General features: G+C 39.1%; 1 protein-coding gene across 1 annotated transcript; it reads right to left on the bottom strand.

Moving 5' to 3' along the window:
- Nucleotides 1-18866: 18866 nt before the first annotated feature.
- On the bottom strand, nt 18867-19832 carry LOC102270613 (olfactory receptor 11H4). Its single transcript, XM_005901887.2, has one exon. The coding sequence runs from the start codon at nt 19809-19811 to the stop codon at nt 18867-18869; it is 945 nt and encodes a 314-aa protein (XP_005901949.1). The 5' UTR covers nt 19812-19832.
- Nucleotides 19833-22191: the final 2359 nt, after the last annotated feature.

The following is a 22191-nucleotide window of genomic DNA, read 5'->3' as shown; positions in this document are numbered from 1 at the left end:
GTTTCTTAATCTGTTCTAGTCTAGTTTTGGTATGAAAGTTACACTAGCCTCATGTAATGAGTAAAGAGTATATTTCTCCTATATGTGAGAAGTTTATATAAAATCAGTTTGTCTTTTTCTTTGTAGAATTTGCCTGTAAAGACATCAGCACCTGGCATTTTCTTCATGGAAAGATTAACTTCTGATTTAAATTTTTTAATGTTTTTTGAATTATTCAAACTTTCTCTTGATTTAGTCTTGATATATTTTTTAGTAGTTTATTTTATTTAAGTTTCCAAATCTACTCTTCTAAATATTTGTGATATGTTCCCTATTTGTTTATTCTCCATGGATCTGTCATTTTGTTTCCCTTTTCTCTACTGGTATTGTTTATTTGTAACTTATTTCTCCTTCAGCCTTTTGTCTCTTACAGGTCTTCAAAGAACTTGACTTTGTTTATTGCCATTTTTTGTATATTTTTTCTGTTTTGTTAGTTTTTATTTTTATCTTCATAATATCCTTTTTTCTCCTAAGAGTGCCTATTCATGAGCTGGGATATAGTTTTTATATTCAGCAGGCAACATGACATTTCATTGTTTTAAATTTGCATTCCTTTATTTGTGATGTTAAGCATCTTTTAATAAAATACTTGTTAGCTACTTATAAATTTGATGTAAAATGTAAAAGAGAGCATCCAAGACTGAAGAAAATGTATTAAGAAATTTTAGGGAGGTATGTTTAGGAAACAATATAGCACTTTGTACAGTCTATAATTATATGGCACGTTTTATTGTATTATGATTTCTTGATTATATGATTTGAACTTTTAAAAGGAAAGCCACTAACTTACACTTACCTTTAAGTTCTAGACATTACTATATACATCTCTGAGTGTTAGACATTGCCTGACTCATTAACAAATGGCTGGCTGACTGGACAGATGGTGGGTTAGGCAAATAAGATTAATATAGAGGGTGTTAACACCTTGTATCAGAATAATAATGATTTTGAAACTATTCTTTTGGCTTGAAGAGCCTTTGAAACAGGGCTCCTGTTCTGGTAATTGTCTTCTTGTAGTTCCAGTAGGTCTCTAGCCATTCAGAGAGAGAGTGGAAATTGTGCTATTCTTTATCAGAAAATGAGGGGTATGGAGGTCAGAATTAGGAAATAGGAGGATGGAATGTATCAGTTATGGTTCAGTCAGGGGAGCAGAACCTTTATGAGTTATGGGACAAAGGATTTAATATATAAATTAGACTTTATGCAAAGTCTTATGTAACAATATTTTATGTAAGTTTTATGTAGTAATAAACCCTGAATACTCACTGGAAGGACTGATGCTGAAACTGAAGCGCCAGTATTTTGGTCACCTGATGCGAAAAGCTGACTCGAGAAATTTCTGATGTTGGGAAAGATTGAGGTAGAAGAAGAGGGCGTCAGAGAATGAGATGGTTGGGTGGCATCTCCGATGCAATGAACATGAACTTGGGTAAACTTCGGGAGATGGTGAGGGACAGGAAGGCCTGGAGTGCTGCAGTCCACTGGGTCGCAGAGATTTGGACATTACTGGGCAACTGAACAACAAATGTAATAATATGTTTATTATATAAAAAAGATCTTGTGCAGTTCCAGCTTAGCAGGTTGGCAGAGTACAAACCAGCATGTAGGACTTGGAGGAGGATACTCCAAGAGTAGAGCAGAAGTTGAAGATGAATAACTAGTTTCTACAGGGGAGGAAAAGAGGCCTAATTACAGTGATTAGGGGAAGAACTGGAGGGAAAAAAACCCAGAGTGTTGAATCTGAGAAGGTAACTGTTAACATGGTGAATCCAGGTAAGTGCCAAAGCACAAACTGTTTCTATCTGTGGATACGATGAGCATAGCCCTGGTGAAGTCAAAATCTTATTGAGACCTACTAGGGACACTTCTTCTCATCTTCTCTTTAAATGATGCTGGCCTTAAGAGTTCTACTTAATGGCCTGCTGCTCACCACCCTCAAAAGATTTTCATTGAACCATTTCGCTCATACCCATGTGTTGTTCACTTACTAAACTACTAATTTTCCTAAATCTGTATTTCCAGATCTCTTTCCTTAGAACTAGTGATCAATTTACATCAGATTACTAGGCAATATGTGCCACAGACGTTTAAAATCCAACATATCTAACGTAGAACTCATTGTCTCTAGCAGCCACCTGTTGTCTCTATGTGAGCAGCTGACATCGCCATGTATTCAATTATCCAGGCCAGAAACTTGGGAAGTCACTTCTAATTCTTTGTTTCTAATTTCCAGTCTGTCATATGGCTACTGTGTTGATCATATCTCTTTAACATGTCTTTATTTTCTTTCTATTCATATTGTCTTAGTTCAGTAATTCTGCATTTCTTGCTTGACTGTGGCAGTAGTTTTTTTTCCTATAGTTGAAATGTTGCTTTCTCTAATTTTTTTCACATTTTAAAAATCAATTCGGTCGCTCAGTTGTTTCCAACTCTGCGACCTCATGGACTGCAGCACACCAGGCTTCCCTGTCCATAATCAATTCCCAGAACTTACTCAAACTCATGTCCATCGAGTCGGTGATGCCATCTAACCATCTCATCCTCTGTTGCCCCCTTCTCTGCCTTCAGTCTTTCCCAGCATCAGGGTCTTTTCCAAAGAGTCAGTTCTTCGCGTCAGGTGGCCCAATATTGGAGTTTCAGCTTCAATGTCAGTCCTTCCAATGAATATTCAAGACTGATTTTCTTTAGGATGGACTGGTTGGATCTCCTTGCAGTCCAAGGGACTCTCAAGAGTCTTCTCCAACACCACAGTTCAAAAGCATCAATTCTTCAGCACTCAGCTTTCTTTATAGTCCAACTCTCACATCCATATATGACTACTGGAAAAACCATAGCGTTGAATAGATGGACCTTTGTTGGCAAAGTAATGTCTCTGCTTTTTAATATGCTGTCTAGATAGCTCATAGCTTTTCTTCCAAGGAGCAAGCATCATTTAATTGCAAGGCTGCAGTCCCCATCTGGAGTGATTTTGGAGCCCCCCAAAATAAAGTCTGTCACTGTTTACACTGTTTCCCCATCTATTTGCCATGAAGTGATGGGACCAGATGCCATGATCTTCGTTTTCTGAATGTTGAGTTTTAAGCCAACTTTTTCACTCTCCTCTTCATTTTCATCAAGAGGCTCTTTAGTTCTTCGCTGTCTGCCGTAAGGGTGGTGTTATCTGTGTATCTGAGGTTATTGATATTTCTCTTGGCAATCTTGATTCCACCTTGTGCTTCATCTAGCCTGGCATTTTGCATGATGCACTCTGCATATAAGTTAAATAAGCAGGGTGACAATATACAGCCTTGACGTACTCCTTTCCTGATTTGGAACCAGTCTGTTGTTCCATATCCAGTTCCTTTTTTTAATTTTTTTTTAAACTTTATTTTATTTTTAAACTTTACATAATTGTATTAGTTTTGCCAAATATCAAAATGAATCCATCACAGGTATACATGTGCTCCCCATCCTGAACCCTCCTCCCTCCTCCCTCCCCATACCATCCCTCTGGGTCGTCCCAGTGCACTAGCCCCAAGCATCCAGTATCGTGCATTGAACCTGGACTGGCATCTCATTTCATACATGATATTTTACATGTTTCAATGCCATTCTCCCAAATCTTCCCACCCTCTCCCTCTCCCACAGAGTCCATAAGACTGTTCCATACATCAGTGTCTCTTTTGCTATCTCATACACAGGGTTATTGTTATCATCTTTCTAAATTCCATATATATGCGTTAGTATACTGTATTGGTATTTTTCCTTCTGGCTTACTTCACTCTGTATAATAGGCTCCAGTTTCCCATATCCAGTTCTAACTTGCTTCTTGACCTGCATACAGATTTCTCAAGAGGCAGGTCAGGTATGGTATTCCCATCTCTTTAAGACTTTTCTAATTTGTTTTGATCCACACAGTCAAAGGCTTTGGTGTAGTCAATAAAGCAGAAGTAGATGTTTTTCTGTAACTCTCTTGCTTTTTTGATGATCCAGCGGATGTTGGCAATTTGATCTCTGGTTCCTCTGCCTTTTCTAAATCCAGCTTGAACATCTGGAAGTTCACAATTCACGTACTGTTGAAGCCTGGCTTGGAGAATTTTGAGCATTACTTTGCTAGTGTGTGAGATGAGTGCAGTTGTGCAATAGTTTGAGCATTCTTTGGGATTGCAATGAAAACTGACATTTTTCAGTCCTATGGCCACTGCTGAGTCTTCCAAATTTGCTCTCATTTTTAGTGCAGCACTTTCATAGCATCATCTTTTAGGATTTGAAGTAGCTCAACTGGAATTCCATCACCTCCACTACCTTTGTTCATAGTGATGCTTCCTAAAGCCCACTTGACTTCTCATTCTGGATGTCTGGCTCTAGGTGAATGATCACACCATCGTGGTTATCTGGCTCATGAAGATCTTTTTTGTATAGTTCTTTGGTGTATTCTTGCCACCTCTTGTTAATATTTTCTGCTTCTGTTAGATCCATACCATTTCTGTCCTTTATCAAGCCCATCTTTGCATGAAATGTTCCCTTGGTATCTCTAAGTTTCTTGAAGAGATCTCTAGTCTTTCCCATTCTATTGTTTCCTTCTATTTCTTTGCGTTGATCACTGAGGAAGGCTTTCTTATCTCTCCTTGCTATTCTTTGGACTCTACATTCAAATGGGCATATCTTTGCTTTTCTCCTTCGCCTTTTGCATCTTTTCTTTTCTCAGCTATTTGTAAGGCCTCCTAAGACAACCATTTTGCCTTTTTGCATTTCTTTGTCTTGAGGATGGTCTTGATCTCCGCCTCCTGTACAATGTCATGAACCTCCGTCCATAGTTCTTCAGGCATTCTGTCAGATATAATCCCTTAAATCTATTTGTCACTTCTATTGTATAATCATAAGGGATTTGATTTAGGTCGTACCTGAATGGTCTAGTGGTTTTCCCTACATTTTTCAATTTTAATCTGAATTCAGCAATAAGGAGTTCAGGATCTGAGCCACAGTCAGCTCCTGGTCTTGTTTTTGCTGACTGTATAGAGCTTCTCTATCTTTGGGTGCAAAGAATATAATCAGCCTGATTTCAGTATTGACCATCTGGTGATGTCCACGTATAGTTGTCTCTTGTGTTGTTGGAAGAGGGTGTTTGCTATGACCAGTGTGTTCTCTTGGCAAAACTATTAGCCTCTGCCCTGTTTTGTTTTGTACTTCAAGGCCAAATTTGCCTGTTCCTTGACTTCCCACTTTTGCATTCCAGTCCCCCATAATGAAAAGGATATCTCTTTGGGTGTTAGTTCTAGGTTTTGTAGGTCTTCATAGAACCATTCATGTTCAGCTTCTTTAGCATTACTGATTGGAACATAGACTTGGATTACTGTGATATTGAATGGTTTGCCTTGGAAATGAATGGAGATCATTCTGTCATTTTTGAGATTGCATCCAAGTACTGTATTTTGGACTCTTTTGTTGACTATGATGGCTACTCCATTTCTCTAAGGGATTCTTGCCCACAGTAGTAGATATAATGGTCATCTGAGTTAAATTCACCCATTCCAGTCCATTTTTGTTTACTCATTCCTAAAATGTCTATGTTCACTCTTGCCATCTCCTGTTTGACCACTTCCAATTTGCCTTAATTCATGGACCTAACATTCCAGGTTCCTATGCAATTGCTCTTTACAGCTTTGGAGTTTACTTCCATAACCAGTCACATCCACAACTGGGTGTTGTTTTGCTTTGGCTCTGTCTCTTCATTTTTTCTGGAGTTATTTCTCCACTGATCTCCAGTAGCATATTGGGCACCTATTGATGTGGGGAGTTCATCTTTCAGTGTCCCATCTTTTTGCCTTTTCATGCCGTTCATGGGGTTCTCAAGGCAAGAATACTGAAGTGGTTTGCCATTCCCTTCTCCTGTGGACCACATTTTGTCAGAACTCTCCACCATGACCCATCCATCTTGGGTGGCCCTACACAGCATGGCTCATAGTTTCATTGAATTAGACAAGGCTGTGGTCCATATGATCAGATTGGTTAGTTTTCTGTGATTGTCGTTTTTGTTCTGTCTGTCCTCTGGTGGAGAAGGATAAGAGGCTTATGGAAGCTTCCTGATGGCAGAGACTGACTGTGGAGGAAACTAGGTCTGTTCTGATGGGTGGGGCATGCTCAGTAAATCTTTAATCCAATTTTCTGTTGATGGAGGAGGCTGTGTTCCCTCCCTGTTGTGTGACCTCTGCCAAACTATGGTGGAGGTAATGATGATTTTGGCGACCTCCTTCAAGAGGCCCCATGCATGCACTGCTGCATTCACTGCCCCCAACCCTGCAGCAGGCCGCTGCCAACCCACACCTCCCCCGGAGACTCCTGGACACTCATGGGCAAGTTGGGGTCAGTCTCTTGTGGGGTCTCTACTCCTTTCTCCTGGGTCCTCATGTGCACAAGCTTTTGTTTGTGCCCTCCAAGAGTCTGTTTCCCCAGTCCTGTGTAAGTTCTGGTAGCTCTATGGAGGGGGTTAATGGCAACCTCCCCCAAGAGGGCTTATGCCATACCCAGATCTACTGCACTCAGAGCTCCTGCCCCTGCAGCAGTCCACTGCTGACCTGTACCTCCACAGGAGACACTCAAACACAGTTCTGGTTCAGTCTCTGTGGGGTCTCTGGGTCCTGGTGTGCACAAGGTTTGTTTGAGCCCTCCGAGCATCTCTGGCAGGTATGGGGTTTGATTCTAAATGCAATTTTCCCCCTCCTACCTTCTTGCTGGGGCTTCTCCTTTGCCCTTGGATGTGGGGTATCTTTTTTTTGGTGGGATCCAACATCCTCCTGTCAGTGGTTGTTCAGCAGCAAGTTGTGGAGTTCTCGCAGGAGAAGGTGAGCGCATGTCCTTCTACTCTGCCATCTTGGAGTCAAGAATAGATGTTATTTTTGCTTATCTATTATTAATTTAATGATAGTGATCATAATAGTAGTATTGTCCCAAGTTTATAAGCTTGTAATTAACAGAGCTATTGTTTGAAATTTTAACTGTTATTCTGCTCTAAGACTGTGGGAGAGTTTCTTAGCTCTCTGAGATTCAGTGTCTCCATCTGTAAAATGGAGGTAATATTACTACCTACCTTGTAGGATTATTATGAGGATTAATGAACTAATCCTCATACAGAGGTACAGAGACAAGCAGGGCTAATTTATGCTACAATTCCAGCTGTATTAGAGCTGGGATTTGAACCCAGTTCTCCCGAGTGTAAAATTTATACTCTGCCCTTATGCTGACATGTTCTTCTGCTATTTCTGAAGTGGGAAATGTTGCCAACAGTTTCATCTTTCTCAAGACAAACCTGATCATTTAATTTCCTTTTTAAAAAACTCAGCAAAGGACTTTCCTGGCAGTTCAGTGGTTAAGATTTCTCCCTCCAATGCAGGGAATGCATGTTCAATCTGGGGATCTAAGATCCCAGATGCCTGGTGACCAAAAAACATAAAACAGAAGCAATATTGTAACAAATTCAATAAAGACTTTAAAAATGGTCCACACACACACAAAAAAAACTCAAGAAAGCCCTCAGCAATTCTTTAATTCCAATACGATACTCCCTTCGCATGGGCCACAGCCTTCATGTTTCAGTGTGCTTATCTACATTACCTCATTTCTGCCCACTTATAATTCTACTGCATGGCAACCCCAGCATATGTTTAGTATCTGTTTGTTTCCATGCTCTTTCATACCTCAGTACTTTTGCACGTGTGATTCTTTCTGTCATCTCTTCTGGAGAGTTCCTAATTGTCCTCTGAAATTCAGTTCAAACATTACCTCTTTTCTAAAGTCTTCCTGAGCATATTCAATTTTGATGTGTTTGTTGCTATACTCTCAGAGCACTTTTGTGTTTTAATTATTTGCGTTTCCTACAGGCTGTGAGCTTTCTGAAGGCAGTCATCTTAGCAGTCGTAAGTCCTGGCTCAGTACCTGACACAAGTGCTTGATAAATTTACATGAAATCAATTAATAAGCGAGCGTTTATGCTGTTTCCTTGATGGTCTCCTATTTTAGTCTGTGTTAATGACTGCCCCTTGGTGCCAGGATTCTGCTAACATTTTCCTTGTCTATTTACTGATCTACATACATCTGTGAATTGTAGAGTCAGTGTTTCATTGTTGAAAGTGACCCGAGAGTCAATTTCTTCCAATACTCTATCAATATATATATTATCTTTAAATGTGTGTAGCTGCATTTCTCATTGTGTCATATCTCTTGATATTCAGGAAAGGAAGTTTTCCCCCTTTTTGTCAGTGACTTGCCAGGCTGTTGAGTATTAGGGAATTGTATTCCCAAAACTGGCAGATATTATGGCCTTCATTCTTTTTAAAACTGATACTTCATACTGAAGTGCTAGCTTATTTTTCTATTCTCTCAAACTATTTGAACAAAAATGCTATTTTTTCCCCCAAATAAAATATATGGTTAGAATCACTTTAAGCAAGATCACTCAAGTGTGCTGGAATTCAATTTTTTTATCATTTGGTTGGTTTTCAGCCTACTCTCAGCTCCTGGCAGATTTGCACAGAACAGGCAATCATGGGGAAATTCTCTTAGAAAGTTGTGTTATGTATATGTACATGTACATGTACATGTGGATGGTGATGATGGAATGGGGAATAAGTGGGAAGACATAAAGGAAAGAGAACTGTCCTCTCTCTTTCCCCAATGTGGGAGACAGCACTATACAGTGGGAAAGAGAATTGGATCGTGGTTTTCTGCTCCCTAATTGTAACTTTATTTTCTTTTAATTTTAGGAAATTGTATATACAATAGTGTAAAATTACCAAAAAATAGAGAAAAGAAAGCTTCATTTCCACTCCTGACCCCTTACTCCCTCTGCTGTAGTAACCACTCCATTTTCTTACATTTTTCCTGGGGATATTCTATGTGTATATAGACTTAGTGGCATGTCATTTAAAAGTATAAAAATAATACTGCCTTTATGCTTTTAGGCAGACCTCTTGAATTTTAGCATCAACTTTTAAAAATTCTTAGATGGAAATACTAATACATAGCCAACAGAATCCACAGGGATTTTGTGACCGTCAATGAAGTAATGAACATACTTGAAAATATTTGTGAACATACTTGAAAATCATCTTGTATTTTACAAGTATGGGATGGAGGGGAGAGTAGTGATGGAAGTGGTATTGGTCTATACAAGGACGATGAATCATGTGTGATCTGATTTAACAGGAGCAATTCTGAATTGGTAGCAGGTCTGTTGTATCAGCAGCATCCTGCTGAACTTTTTTGGGCATGTTTCCCTGCCTACGGGTCCTGTCCCTCTTACGGCATGGTATTGGGGTTTTCTGCATGGCTAATCAGGAGATTCTACCTGCACCTTAATTGTCAGGTGTGTATTCACTTGAGATGAGAAGTGGAAGCTTGCCAAAGTGCAGGACACTCCTGCTTGCCTCCCTTACCCCTCCTCTTTGCTCTCTCTTCATGTTCAGGGAGTTGGTACTGGAACTTGGATGATGCAACAGTTTGAATCATGGTCCCTTGGTACTGTGGGATCCATTCACTTTTAATTGGTAGTTGCTAGAATCATTTCTCCCTCCCTCATCCTAACTTCCTTTTCTAATTGGCTCTCAGGGGCCTCCAGCTCCTGCTTTAATCAACCAAAGCATAGCTTCTGCAGAGAGTCTAAAACTAGGACCTTGGGGACTCTAGGTTTTTCTGTTATGACTCTCCAAGTTTCTTTTCTAATCTGTTAAAATAACTTTGGATTAGGCCTGGGGGTATAGGGTTCCTTGGGGGAGTCCTTTCACCAAAGCAGCTTACACAGTGCCAAACTCTTCTAGATTTTGCCAACTACTGTGTTTGACTTCAAGTTTTTTGTTCTTGCTGGCATAGAGGGAGAAGATTTCTAGTTGAGGTGTCCAAAATAGGTCTGGGGGATGATGGGAGTCGATGAAAAAATTGATCATTTGAGGAGTGTGAGTCCATTTTGGTTCACAGATTCCTTCTCTGTAGCAAAAAGCCTTGTGGAAAACTTTGTCTGCTTCTGTTTGTCACTGCCTAAACGAACAGTAGTTGCACAGTTTTTGACAATAATCATGATTGGGTTACATTTTTAATAAGTATTTTCAAATAGACTTTATTTTTTTAGAGCAGTTTAGGTTCTCAGCAAAACTGAGTGGAGAGTACAGAAAGTTCCCATATACCTTTTGCCCTCACACAGACACAGACACAGACACACACACAGACACAGACACACACACACACACACGTACTTCCCCACCATCAACATTCTGCATCACAAGGGTGTATTTGTTACAGTCCGTGGACTCTGACATATCATTATCACCCAAAGTCCACAGATTACATTAGGGTTCACTTTTGATGTTGTACATTCTATGGGTTTTGACAAATGTGTAGTGACTTGTATCTACCATTATAGTATCATACAGAATAGTTTTACTGCCCTAAAAATCCTGTGTGCTCCACCTGTTCATCCTTCCCTGCTTGCCTAGCCCCTGATGACCACTGATCTTTTTTACTGTCCCCATAGTTTTGCCCTTTCTAGAAAGTCATATACTTGGAGTCATAAGAATATGTAGCCTTTTCAGGTTGGCTTCATGCGTTATGGTTTTAAATGACATCTAAAAATTATTTTTAGTATGGTTTTAAAGTTATGGAGAATACATATATCTCTGCAAACAGAAGCACATTTGTGTGACTTCTTTTTGAACAAATGGATACTGCTAAAGGAAACTGTCCTTGTACCAACTTACCTCTGGAGAAGCAATGCAATAGTAGTAGACTTGACTTTGAATGCTTTATTGCCAACATTCTTTGGCTAGGCCACAGTCATCATCCAGGATAGAAAACACTTCGTTGAGGGCTGAATTGCGACTTTTTTTTACTGAATGAAGGGGTAGCTGTTATCCTACAGATACACTTGCTTACAAGGCTACATCTTAAGACAAGACCAAGAAAGACACAGAAATCTGTCTATAGTTTCATCAGTGTTCATTGAGAACTGCATTCTAGATAAAGCAAACATATGTATATAATTATATCACTATATATGTGATGTGTAAATTATTATATATATATCTCCCAAGAGATTGTGATATCTTCTAGAGAGATCTCTTCTAGTGTCTTTCTAGAATGTGTCCCTAACCCTACCATGGTGTTTATTTATAGTACACATTCAATAAATGTTGAATAAGCAAACATTATTCCATGGTTGATTACAATTCTCTGAACACTTTTATTCTTGCTTATATTTAGAAATCAGTTTGTCACATGTTTTTTCATGTATTTACATGTTTATGTGGATAGAGAAAGTAAATAAAATGGCTACACAGTCAGGGCCCGACGGCTATAGAGGGTGTTGACCAGAATCCCATCAGGTGAATGCAGGAGATCCAGAGTGCTGGAATCTGAGGCCCCACTAGATGGCAGAGTACATGGTTTACCAGTGTGGTCAGGAAAACCATGCTTCCCAAGAGATAAGGAATCTTAGGGTGTCAGCCTACCAGTCTTTTCACCCTGTCCAGCACTGCTTCTCGTTTGTGCTCCTTTCTTGGTGCAGGCCATTTCCTTTGCTCTGCCAGGTGGTTGAACAGTTAGGAGGGAGGACTATAATCTTTCTTTTATTTACTTGCCTACTGCTGTAGCCCAATTCATAAATTGGCAAGCAAAGAGGAGATCTCTTTTACTACCGTATTGGTTCCTCCTAGACTCAGTTTCTGATTCAATTCATAACTGTTGACTGAATACCTACTCTCACATTGGATATAGCAATATGAGAGATTTAAGATGAATAAGGTCATACATAATTCATACAAAATACATAATAAATCATACAAAATAGGTGGTAAATCCAAGCTTAATCTGGGTCTACTCCCAAGTGGCACTAGTGGTAAAGAGTCCACCCGCCAATGCAGGTGATACAGGTTCGATCCCTGGGTCAGGAAGATCCCTTGCAGGAGGAAATGGCAACCCACTCCAGTATTTTGCCTGGAAAATTCCATGGACAGAGGAGCCTGGTGGGCTGCAGTCAATGGGGCCACAAATAGTCAGACATGACTGAGTACACACTGATGCTTTTGACACTAAACCAAGCTGTTTTGTGGGGTTCTTATATCAAAGTAAGAAAGCGAAAGGAATTATGTGTTTTTAATTAAACCCATGAAGAGAATGCAGGAAAGACTAAAATTCTAATAGTTAAGATTAGTTTGTACAGTGCCCGTTCTCCTTAGGCACTTAGATTTAATTTTTAATTGTGGTTTTTCACATACTTAATGTTTGTACTTGCCTGTTTTATCGAAAAATTTATAATTAAGGATAAAACTGTATTAATCCACTAATCCAGATAAAGCACTTCTGCAGCTGCTACTGCTACTAAGTCACTTCAGTCGTGTCTGACTCTGTGCGACCCCATAGATGGTCTCTCACCAGGTTCCCCCGTCCCTGGGATGCTTCAGGCAAGAACACTGGAGTGGGTTGCCATTTCCCTCTCCAATGCATGAAATTGAAAGTGAAGTTGCCCAGTTGAGTCTGACTCTTAGTGACCCCATAGACTACAGCCCACCAGGCTCCTCTGTCCATGGGACTTTCCAGGCAAGAGTACTGGAGTGGGGTGCTATTGCCTTCTCCAGGGATGTCTAATTGCTCAGATACAAGGACATAATCTGTGATAGTTTCTGTTGTTTCCTTGTTGTGAACCATACTCTGAGAAGCACTGTCCTAGATCAGGTCATCATATCTTCTACAGATTATTACAGTACCCTTATAACCAGTCCCCTCTCTTCAATTTTTATTTTCCTGCCACCTCCCATATACCCTTAGATTCAGTGCTCCTCCCATATGCTCTGATAGCGCCCTGTGTTTACTCCAGGTTAGAGCTTCACACACACTAAATTAAAGCAAACTGTTCATGTATCTGTGTCTTCCTACAGAGTAAGTACTATGAGACTTGTCATATATCGAGAGAAAAATCAGTGTAGGCCATCCTAGGTTCACTCACCTTAGCTTTCTTATAGATAGAGGAGCTGAGGCCAGAGAGGTGAACTGATTTACATAAGCACACATAGCTAGTTGGTGATAGAATGGGATTGGATTGCCTATGGTCTGCCTGTTCACTGCCTGTCCCAACCTATTACACTTGCTGTGTTCTTGTATGGTGAAAGATTAAATAATTTTTAACATACCAAGGTGGTTGTATGGCAAAACCAATACAATATTGTAAAGTAATTGACCTCCAATTAAAATAAATTTATATTAAAAAAACAAAGATTAAAAAAAATTAAAGATTGAACAATAAAAAAAAAAGAATGGGCAAACACATTTTAGAAAGATTTTAATACTCAGTATCAAAAGGATTTTTCTGATCAACTGCTGCTGCTGCTGCTAAGTCGCTTCAGTCGTGTCCGACTCTGTGCGACCCCATAGATGGCAGCCCGCCAGGCCCCGCCGTCCCTGGGATTCTCCAGGGAAGAACACTGGAGTGGGTTGCCATTTCCTCCTCCAATGCATGAAAATGAAAAGTAAAAGTGAAGTCGCTCAGTCGTGTCCGACTCGTAGCGACCCCATGGACTGCAGCCCACCAGGCTCCTCTGCCCATGGGATTTTCCAGGCAAGAGTACTGGAGTGGGGTGCCATTGCCTTCTCCGTCTGATTAACTAGAAGATTGAATTAACCATTATCCTCCTTCACATATAATGCTTGGGTGGGTTGAAGTTTTTTGTTTTATACTTAGGCATACAATGGAAGTACAATGACCACCAGAAGGTAGCAAAACACAAATGGCTATGGAAAAGAAGTCACAAAAAGACCATGGAAAAAGGAAATTTTGTAGGGCTAAGGTTTTAGAGAATTTAGAAAGCTAAAGTGGAGAAATGACAAAGGAGGAATAAGTCAACGAGGATTCTCACTGTGACAGGTTTTATCTTTTCCCACAATTTTCCATCCTCAAAAATTGTACATCCAGCATCTAAGAAGTATCTCCAAGACAACACAAAAGTAAGGGTGAAAAATATTAATGTTCCATAAATTCATCCTTCAAAAGTTTCAACAGTAATTTTACATCAGTCACTCCTTTTCTTGGGAACAATTGAGAGGTGGTGTGGAGATGGAGGTGTTGAGATTTGTTGAAATAGAGGAGGTGGCAGATTTGGATGGCATGGATACCTAGGTCATGAAGGATATCTAGGGTTCTGATTTCCTCTTCCTTTCTATCAGCCCTTTTCTCTGCTCCTCCATGTTCACATATTTTTCCTGTCTGGTATTCAACACCCTTCATAATATGACCCCAAAATGAACCCTCAACTTTTATCAGTCTAGTCACTTAACTACTCCACCCTCTTATCAACTCCACACATTTGCTTAGGCTTCTCTTTAAACTCAGAGCCTCACCTCATCTTCTGCTCTGCAGGTTTAGAAAGATACTTAACACAGATTCTTTGGGTCTTATTTTGTGAAATGAGTATAACTTGTATCTTATAACAGTGTCACAGGGATTAAATGAGACAATTTATGTAGGGACCACATCACAGTAAAAAACATCTGGAAGATTCTCAGCACATGTTTGTTCCCCTCTCCTTCCTATCTTCAAACCACCAGTCAACTGCAACTTCTTTTTGAATTTCTGGCTACAGCATATACTGATACTTATATACTTATTTCCCTAAGCTCTTGTGGCACTAAATGTAAAATTCAAGGAAGGAAAATGAACACAATACTAATTTCACCTCTCATATTGTCAAACAAATGAGAAACCATGATAAAAATCAGTGTTGGGGAGACTGTGGGAAAATGAGCACTCTCAAACAAATGTTTTAGCAAGACACAATTCACATAGCATAAAAATCATCCTTTTAAAGTATAAGTAATTTTTAGTATATCCACAATGTTGTGCAACCACCACCACTGATTATAGAACATCTTCCTCAGCCCCAAAGAAACTGAGTATCCATTAGCAGTCATTTCCCATTCTTCCCTCTGCCTAGTCTTTAGAAGCTACTAATCTACTTTCTGTCTTTATAGATTTGCCCATTCTGGATATTTTATATAAATTAAATCCTATAATATATGGCCTGTGTTTGGGTTATTTTACTTAGTATAATATTTTCAAAGTTCATGTAACAATGGGTGAATAATATTCCATTTTGTGTATACCACATTTTGTTGTCCATTCATCAGATGACGGAGGTTTAGATTGTTTTACTTCTTGGCTATTATGAATAATACTACCATGAACATTCATATACATGTTTTGTATGAATATGTTTTTAATTCTCTTGGGTTTATACTTATGAATGAACTTGTTGCTACTCTGTGTTTAACTATTTGAGAAACTGCCAATGGTTTTCTAGAGCAGCTGCACCATTTTATATTTCTGCCAGCAACATGTGCGTGTTCAAATTTTTTCAAATCCTGGCCAGGATTTTTTTCAAATCCACTTGGCATTGTCTGTCTATTTTATTTTAGCCATGCTAGTGGGTATGAAGAGGTACCTTATTGTGATTTTAATATATTTTTGCCTAGAGATTAACCGAGTGTCTTTTCATTTGCTTACAAGCCATTTGTGCATCCTTTTCTAAGAAATGCCTACTCAAATATTTTGCACATTTAAAAAACTGAATTATTTGTGTTCTTATTGTTGAGTTGTAAGAGTCATCTTATGGCAGAAAGTGAAGAGGAACTCAAAAGCCTCTTGATGAAAGTGAAAGAGGAGAGTGAAAAAGTTGGCTTAAAGCTCAACATTCAGAAAATGAAGATCATGGCATCTGGTCCCATCACTTCATGGCAAATAGATGGGGAAACAGTGGAAACAGTGTCAGACTTTATTTTTGGGGGCTCCAAAATCACTGCAGATTGTGACTTCAGCCATGAAATTAAAAGACGATTACTCCTTGGAAGGAAAGTTATGACCAACCTAGATATCATATTCAAAAGCAGAGATACTACTTTGCCAATAAAGGTCTGTCTAGTCAAGGCTATGGTTTTTCCAGTGGTCATGTATAGATGTGAGAGTTGGACTGTGAAGAAAGCTGAGTGCTTAAGAATTGATGCTTTTGAACTGTGGTGTTGGAGAAGACTCTTGAGAGTCCCTTGGACTGCAAGGAATCCAACCAGTCCATTCTAAAGGAGATCAGTCCTGGATATTCATTGGAAGGACTGATGCTAAAGCTGAAACTCCAGTACTTTGGCCACCTCATGCAAAGAGTTGACTCATTGGAAAAGACTGATGCTGGGAGGGATTGGGGGCAGGAGGAGAAGGGGATGACAGAAGATGAGATAGCTGGATGGCATCACCAACTCGATGGACATGAGTTTGAGTGAACTCCGGGAGTTGGTGATGGACAGGGAGGCCTGGTGTGCTGTGATTCATGGGGTCACAAAGAGTTGGACACGACTGAGTGACTGAACTGAACTCGAGTGTATTTTTAAAAAAATATCTATTCTGGATACTGGACTCTTGTTAGGTATTTTTTTCCCATTCTGTGACATTACTCTCTTGATAGATAGTATCCTTGTAGCATAAAATTTTAAAACTTTGATGAAGTTCAATTTATCTATTTTTAATTTTATTGCTTGTATTTATTATATCTTAAAAATATATAATTCTGTATAAACTAAGGACACTAAGGTTTAAGTCTATGTTTTATTCTAAGAGTTTTGTAGTTTTATCTTTTACATTTAGATCTTTGATCCATTTTGAGTTAATTTTTGTTGGTGGTGTGAGGTAGGTGTCCAACCTCATTCTTCTCCATGTGTATATCAAGTTGTCCCAGAACCATTTTTTGAAAAGTAATACACTATTTAGAAGTATCTAGAGTTTAACACGGGGAAGGCAATGGCAACCTACTCCAGTACTCTTGCCTGGAAAATCCCATGGGCGGAGGAACCTGGTAGGCTGCAGTCCATGGGGTTGCTAAGAGTCGGACACAACTGAGTGACTTCACTTTCACTTCTCACTTTCATGCATTGGAGAAGGAAATGGCAACCCACTCCAGTGTTCTTGCCTGGAGAATCCCAGGGACGGGGGATCCTGGTAGGCTGCCATGTACAGGGTCGCACAGAGTTGGACATGACTGAAGGGACTTAGCAGCAGAGTTTAACAGTATTTTATATAATTAAAAAATTAAATAATTTATATCCCAGAAATCCTTCTTCTAATTTATGGAATACTTATGTGATTGTATAGAGACTTTTATTCAAGGACATTTATTGCAGCATTGTTTAAGTTGTAAAATATTGGCTATAATAAAGTATCTTAATTGAGTGTTGGGTAAATAAATTGTGACATGTTTGTATAATGGGACACAATATTCCTGTTAAATAGAATGAGATAAATATTTGAGCTCTTCTTCTATGCTAAGTATTATACTACTGTTGATTCCCAATAACAATGGCCCTCATGAACACAACTGTAGTTGAACAAAGATGGGTTTATTGTTTTTTTGCAAAGAGAGAGAACACATGCCATGAGGAACATGGAACATCTCTGTAGAAAGACATTAGAAAGGATTTATTATATGATTTGGGGTTTTGTTATTGACTTTGGGGAGAACTGAAGGGAACAGAGATTTTCTCTGGGTTCTGTCAGAAAGTAGAAGAAAATTCTATGATTGAATATCTTAAGGGCTATCTAGAAGGCACTTGGGCTAAAGCTTTACCTGGTAAAGAGACAGTAGCCATTCATGTTAGCCTAAAGAAAAGGATATGTGGCCATTTTTTTGTGGTTGTGACTATTCTTGATTTTGTCTGTGCTCCAACATGATTCTAGAGTGGTCTGGAACTTGTTTGTGTTCAACAGGATTACACTATGGCCCGGCTGAGAGAGCCAGGCCAGCTCCCAGCAGCACCCAGACCTGCTCACGGTGCCAGGCCAGCTCCCGGATTCCAGGGACTTTTTTTGGCTCTGACACTGTGTTTGAAAAAGGCAGTTCCTGTCCTCAAGGAGCTCCCTAAGGGGAAGTGTGTGCAAATAAACTACACCACAGTGTAGTATGTGTAATAACAGAAATGTTAAAAGCAAATTCAGCAAATTATTATTTAGCAGATATTCAAATTTTATTTCAAACTTACCACAAAGGAACTATATCTCTAAGAAAGAGTTTCTTCTGGCTGAGAGAATTTTTTTTCTCTCTTTCAATAGAGAGAAAGTGTGTTTAGATAAGATTGTTAGACTAGGTATAAGAAAGAAGTGTCTCTTAAAGATTATAGAAAGATTTTTTTGTTAAAACTCACTGTCCCTTGATACAAACTACTATATATAAAATACACAAACAATAAAGTCCTACTGAATAGTACAGGAACTCTAGCAATCCTGTAATAAGCCATATGGAAAAGAATATGAAAACTGAATCACTGTGCTGTACACCAGAAAATAACACAACACTGTAAATCAACTATATTTCAAAAGGATTAAATTAAAAAAGGATTAATTAAAAAAAGGATACTCTTTCCAAAAGGAAAAAAATTAACCTTTAAAATATATTAAGTATGTGCTGTCTTTTTGTATATCAACTATAGCTAAATAAAAATGTTAAAAAAGTCACTGTACCTTTAACCATTTGGTAAAGGTCATTAGACTTGTCCTAAAACTTATGATAAATCTTTCAGCAGTCTACTTTCCCTCGTATAACAATCCCATTTAAACAATTCCAATAAGGACAGTCTTTAAAAATTTTTTACTGCATATCGAAGTCCAGTGAATTATAAGGTTTTAGTAGGCAGCAAGTTATTTAAGCTAGGCACATTTCCAGGAAAAAAAAAATGGCCTCGAACTACTCAGAGTAAAGCCTATAAGACCACTGAAAGAACTTACACATTTCCACCTTATTCTTCATTAGAACTTGGAAGTATGACACATTTTTGGCTCATGAATTTTGACTAATTCTCCTTCCAAACAGGACATTTCTCAGGGCAAGTTTCATGTCCTTATTGCGAAGACTATAAATCAGGGGATTAAGGAAAGGAGTCATTATTGAATATACCAATGTGAGGATTTTCTGCATCAAAGCTGAGATGCCATATGTAGGACTCACATACATTACCATGACTGTCCCATAGAAAAGAGACACCACAGTTAAATGAGAACCACAGGTTGAAAAGGCCTTTCTCCGGCCAGCTGTAGAAGGGATCTGAAGAACAGCTCTGAGCAGCAGGGTGTAGGATCGAAGAATATACATAATAGTGAAAAAGAGGACAAGGGAGCTCTGAGTATAGAAAATAAATTCAGTAATGGGGGCTGGAGCACAGGACAGAGCCATCAGTGGATCCATATCACACAGGAAGTGATCAATGATATTGGGTCCACAGAAGGGAAGTTGGGAGATGAAAAAAATGGGGATTGGGTAGCCAAGGAATCCAATGAGCCAGCAGAGAGATACCAGTGTTCCACAGAGCCTCCGAGTCATGATGATGGGGTAGTGCAGCGGGTGACAGATGGCCTGGTGCCGATCATAAGCCATTACTGCTAAGAAGAGACATTCAGCTGTGCCCAGGGAAAAGAAGAAATAGAACTGGAGGAAGCAGCCAGAAAACGAGATGGCCTTCGTTTTGGAGAGAATGTTGACTAGCATGTTAGGAACAGTGGAGGAAACATACCAGATTTCAAGGAAGGCAAAGTTTCCCAACAGAAAGTACATGGGGGTGTACAGTCGTGGGTCCCATTTCACTGCACAGATAATGGCTCCATTCCCCACCAAAGTCAAGGCATAAACCACCAAAAATAGTGAGAAGAGAAAAATCTGTACCTCCCAGCAACCAGGGAATCCCAGGAGAACAAACTCCATCACAATGTGTGTTGCTGACCTGTTCATGGGTTTTAAATCTACAAAGAAGAAAGATGTGAGAGAACCCAAGTTACTTTGCTTCCTACATATCCTAAGGATTTTATTGAAGGGAACTTAAACACTACCCTAAAACAAATGAGGTATTTTGAAATGAAGTGGGAATAAATCTCACCTTATTTGAATTGACTATGGATCTAAATCTCAGTATTATTTTGTTAGAATCCAATGCAGAAAGATCCACATCAGCTTGTACAACCAGGGGTGAAAATTTCTTTCTTTTTAATTTTGATCCTTAAGAAGATGCTTTCTAATTTTGGTCTTTTTCTGAAGTTGACTATAGATTTTCATGCACAAACTCTTCCACTTTCTTTTATTTTGCATGCTGCTGCTGCTGCTAAGTCGCTTCAGTTGTGTCCGACTCTGTGCGACCCTATAGACGGCAGCCCACCAGGCTCCCTCGTCCCTGGGATTCTCCAGGCAAGAATACTGGAGTGGGTTGCCATTTCCTTCTCAAGGCTTGAAAGTGAAAAGTGAAAGTGAAGTCGCTCAGTCGTGTCCGACTCTTAGCGACCCCATGGACTGCAGCCCACCAGGCTCCTCTGTCCATGGGATTTTCCAGGCAAGAGTACTAGAGTGGGGTGCCATTGCCTTCTCCCTTATTCTGTATACCTTGTTACAAAACAACAATGTCATATTTTGAGGACAGCTAGTGTGAAGTTTGGAGAGGGCAATGGCACCCCACTCCAGTACTCTTGCCTGGAAAATCCTATGGACGGAGGAGCCTGGTAGGCTGCAGTCCATGGGGTCGCAAAGGGTCGGACACGACTGAGCGACTTCACTTTCACTTTTCACTTTCATGCATTGGAGAAGGAAATGGCAAGCCACTCCAGTGTTCTTGCCTGGAGAATCCCAGGGACGGGGGAGCCTGGTGGGCTGCCTTCTGTGGAGTCGCACAGAGTCAGACACGACTGAAGTGACTTAGCAGCAGTAGCAGCAGCAGCGTGAAGTTGATCTAAGCCTTTGGCAACAGACCAGAATTAGCTGATTTACACATGGAGATAAAAATTACTCCAGAACACTGTCTTTTCAGAATAACCTAATCAATTGAGTTATTTGCGACAGATATCATGACACTCAAGACTCGAGGCTATTCCTAAATTCCTTTAAAATATCACTCTAACCACTTGAGTGATGCCTAAAAAAGTACAAGAGATCTAGTATATCATAAATATTTGTTATTATTTAAAAAATATCCCTATTGTGTGTTTAATTTTACATTTTTACACATACTATAAAAAATAAACCATCTTGCTTTTTATATTCAGATCCTACCTAGATAAAGAAAATGGTGTTTTTAATACAAAAGTTTAGTTCATTTAGTTAGTATTTTTGGATGATAAAAACAACTAAAGAAATCTACAGTCAAACAGGGTTTTATCTGCAATTTTATCTGGTAGAATTAATTTTGTTCTCTGAAAAGAAAGTGAGGACATTTTCAAATATTTGGACAGACATGTACTTTTCAGTACATGCATTTAAAATTTGTACATTTAAAAATTGTGCAGCATTTAAAAATTGTACAAAAATGTATAAATCTTTATATATTTCAAACAACAGAGTAATCTTGTAATTGATTAATATTAAGAAAACACTAAGAGGCCTAAGGGCGACAGAGGATGGGATGGTTGGATGGCCTCACCAATGCAATGGACATGAACTTGGGCAAACTCTGGGAGATGGTGAGGGACAAGAAAGCCTGGCGTGCTGCAGACCATGGGGCTGTGAAGAGTCTGACACGACTTGGTGACTGAACAGCTGAACAACAGCAACAACTTGGCAAGTGAACAAGAGACCTAAAAATAATAGTTTCAACATTCAGTTTTCTTATTAAATTCAGATCTCCTGCCTTGTATATTAGAAGTCACCAGGCTTAACATTGTTAGGAATAGGAGATAAAGAAATTTGAAAGGTAAAAAAGAACAGAGAAATTGAAAGGAGGATCATGTATGATACTTATGAATCAAGATTTGGAATATTCCCATCAGTGGTTTTTAAGGAAGTATAAAAACGAAGTTTGAGCATCCAAGTCTAAAGCTGTCCAGTTTTCCAATCAATGTTGAATTCAAAAGATATTTGTTTACCATCTTCACTGAATAAGGTGCTTGATAGAAGATTCCCAGACTGTTATTTACAAAGCATAAATAAATCACTTTCTCTGTGATAGGTCAGAAATAAGCCCAAGTTCACAGATTTAAACCAGAATCATGAGATCTGTGCTTCCTGTTTTCCTTTATGAAAAAACGAAATACATCTGCTTAATGTGAACAACAGTTTGGAACACTCTAGGTTTGACAATTTCAAATCTCACTTCGTCTTTTCTGCCACAGTGCCCTATAAGATTTATTAG

Source organism: Bos mutus, chromosome 10 (genome assembly GCF_027580195.1).
Source record: "Bos mutus isolate GX-2022 chromosome 10, NWIPB_WYAK_1.1, whole genome shotgun sequence".
Lineage (NCBI taxonomy): Eukaryota > Metazoa > Chordata > Mammalia > Artiodactyla > Bovidae > Bos > Bos mutus.
The sequence above is the reverse complement of the archived record's forward strand: the minus strand, read 5'-3'. Positions and strand labels throughout refer to the sequence as shown.

What these genes read in the sequence shown, in the direction of transcription:
- LOC102270613 (XM_005901887.2), bottom strand. Translation starts at nt 19,811, where the DNA reads ATGAACAGGTCAGCAACACACATTGTGATGGAGTTTGTTCTCCTGGGA.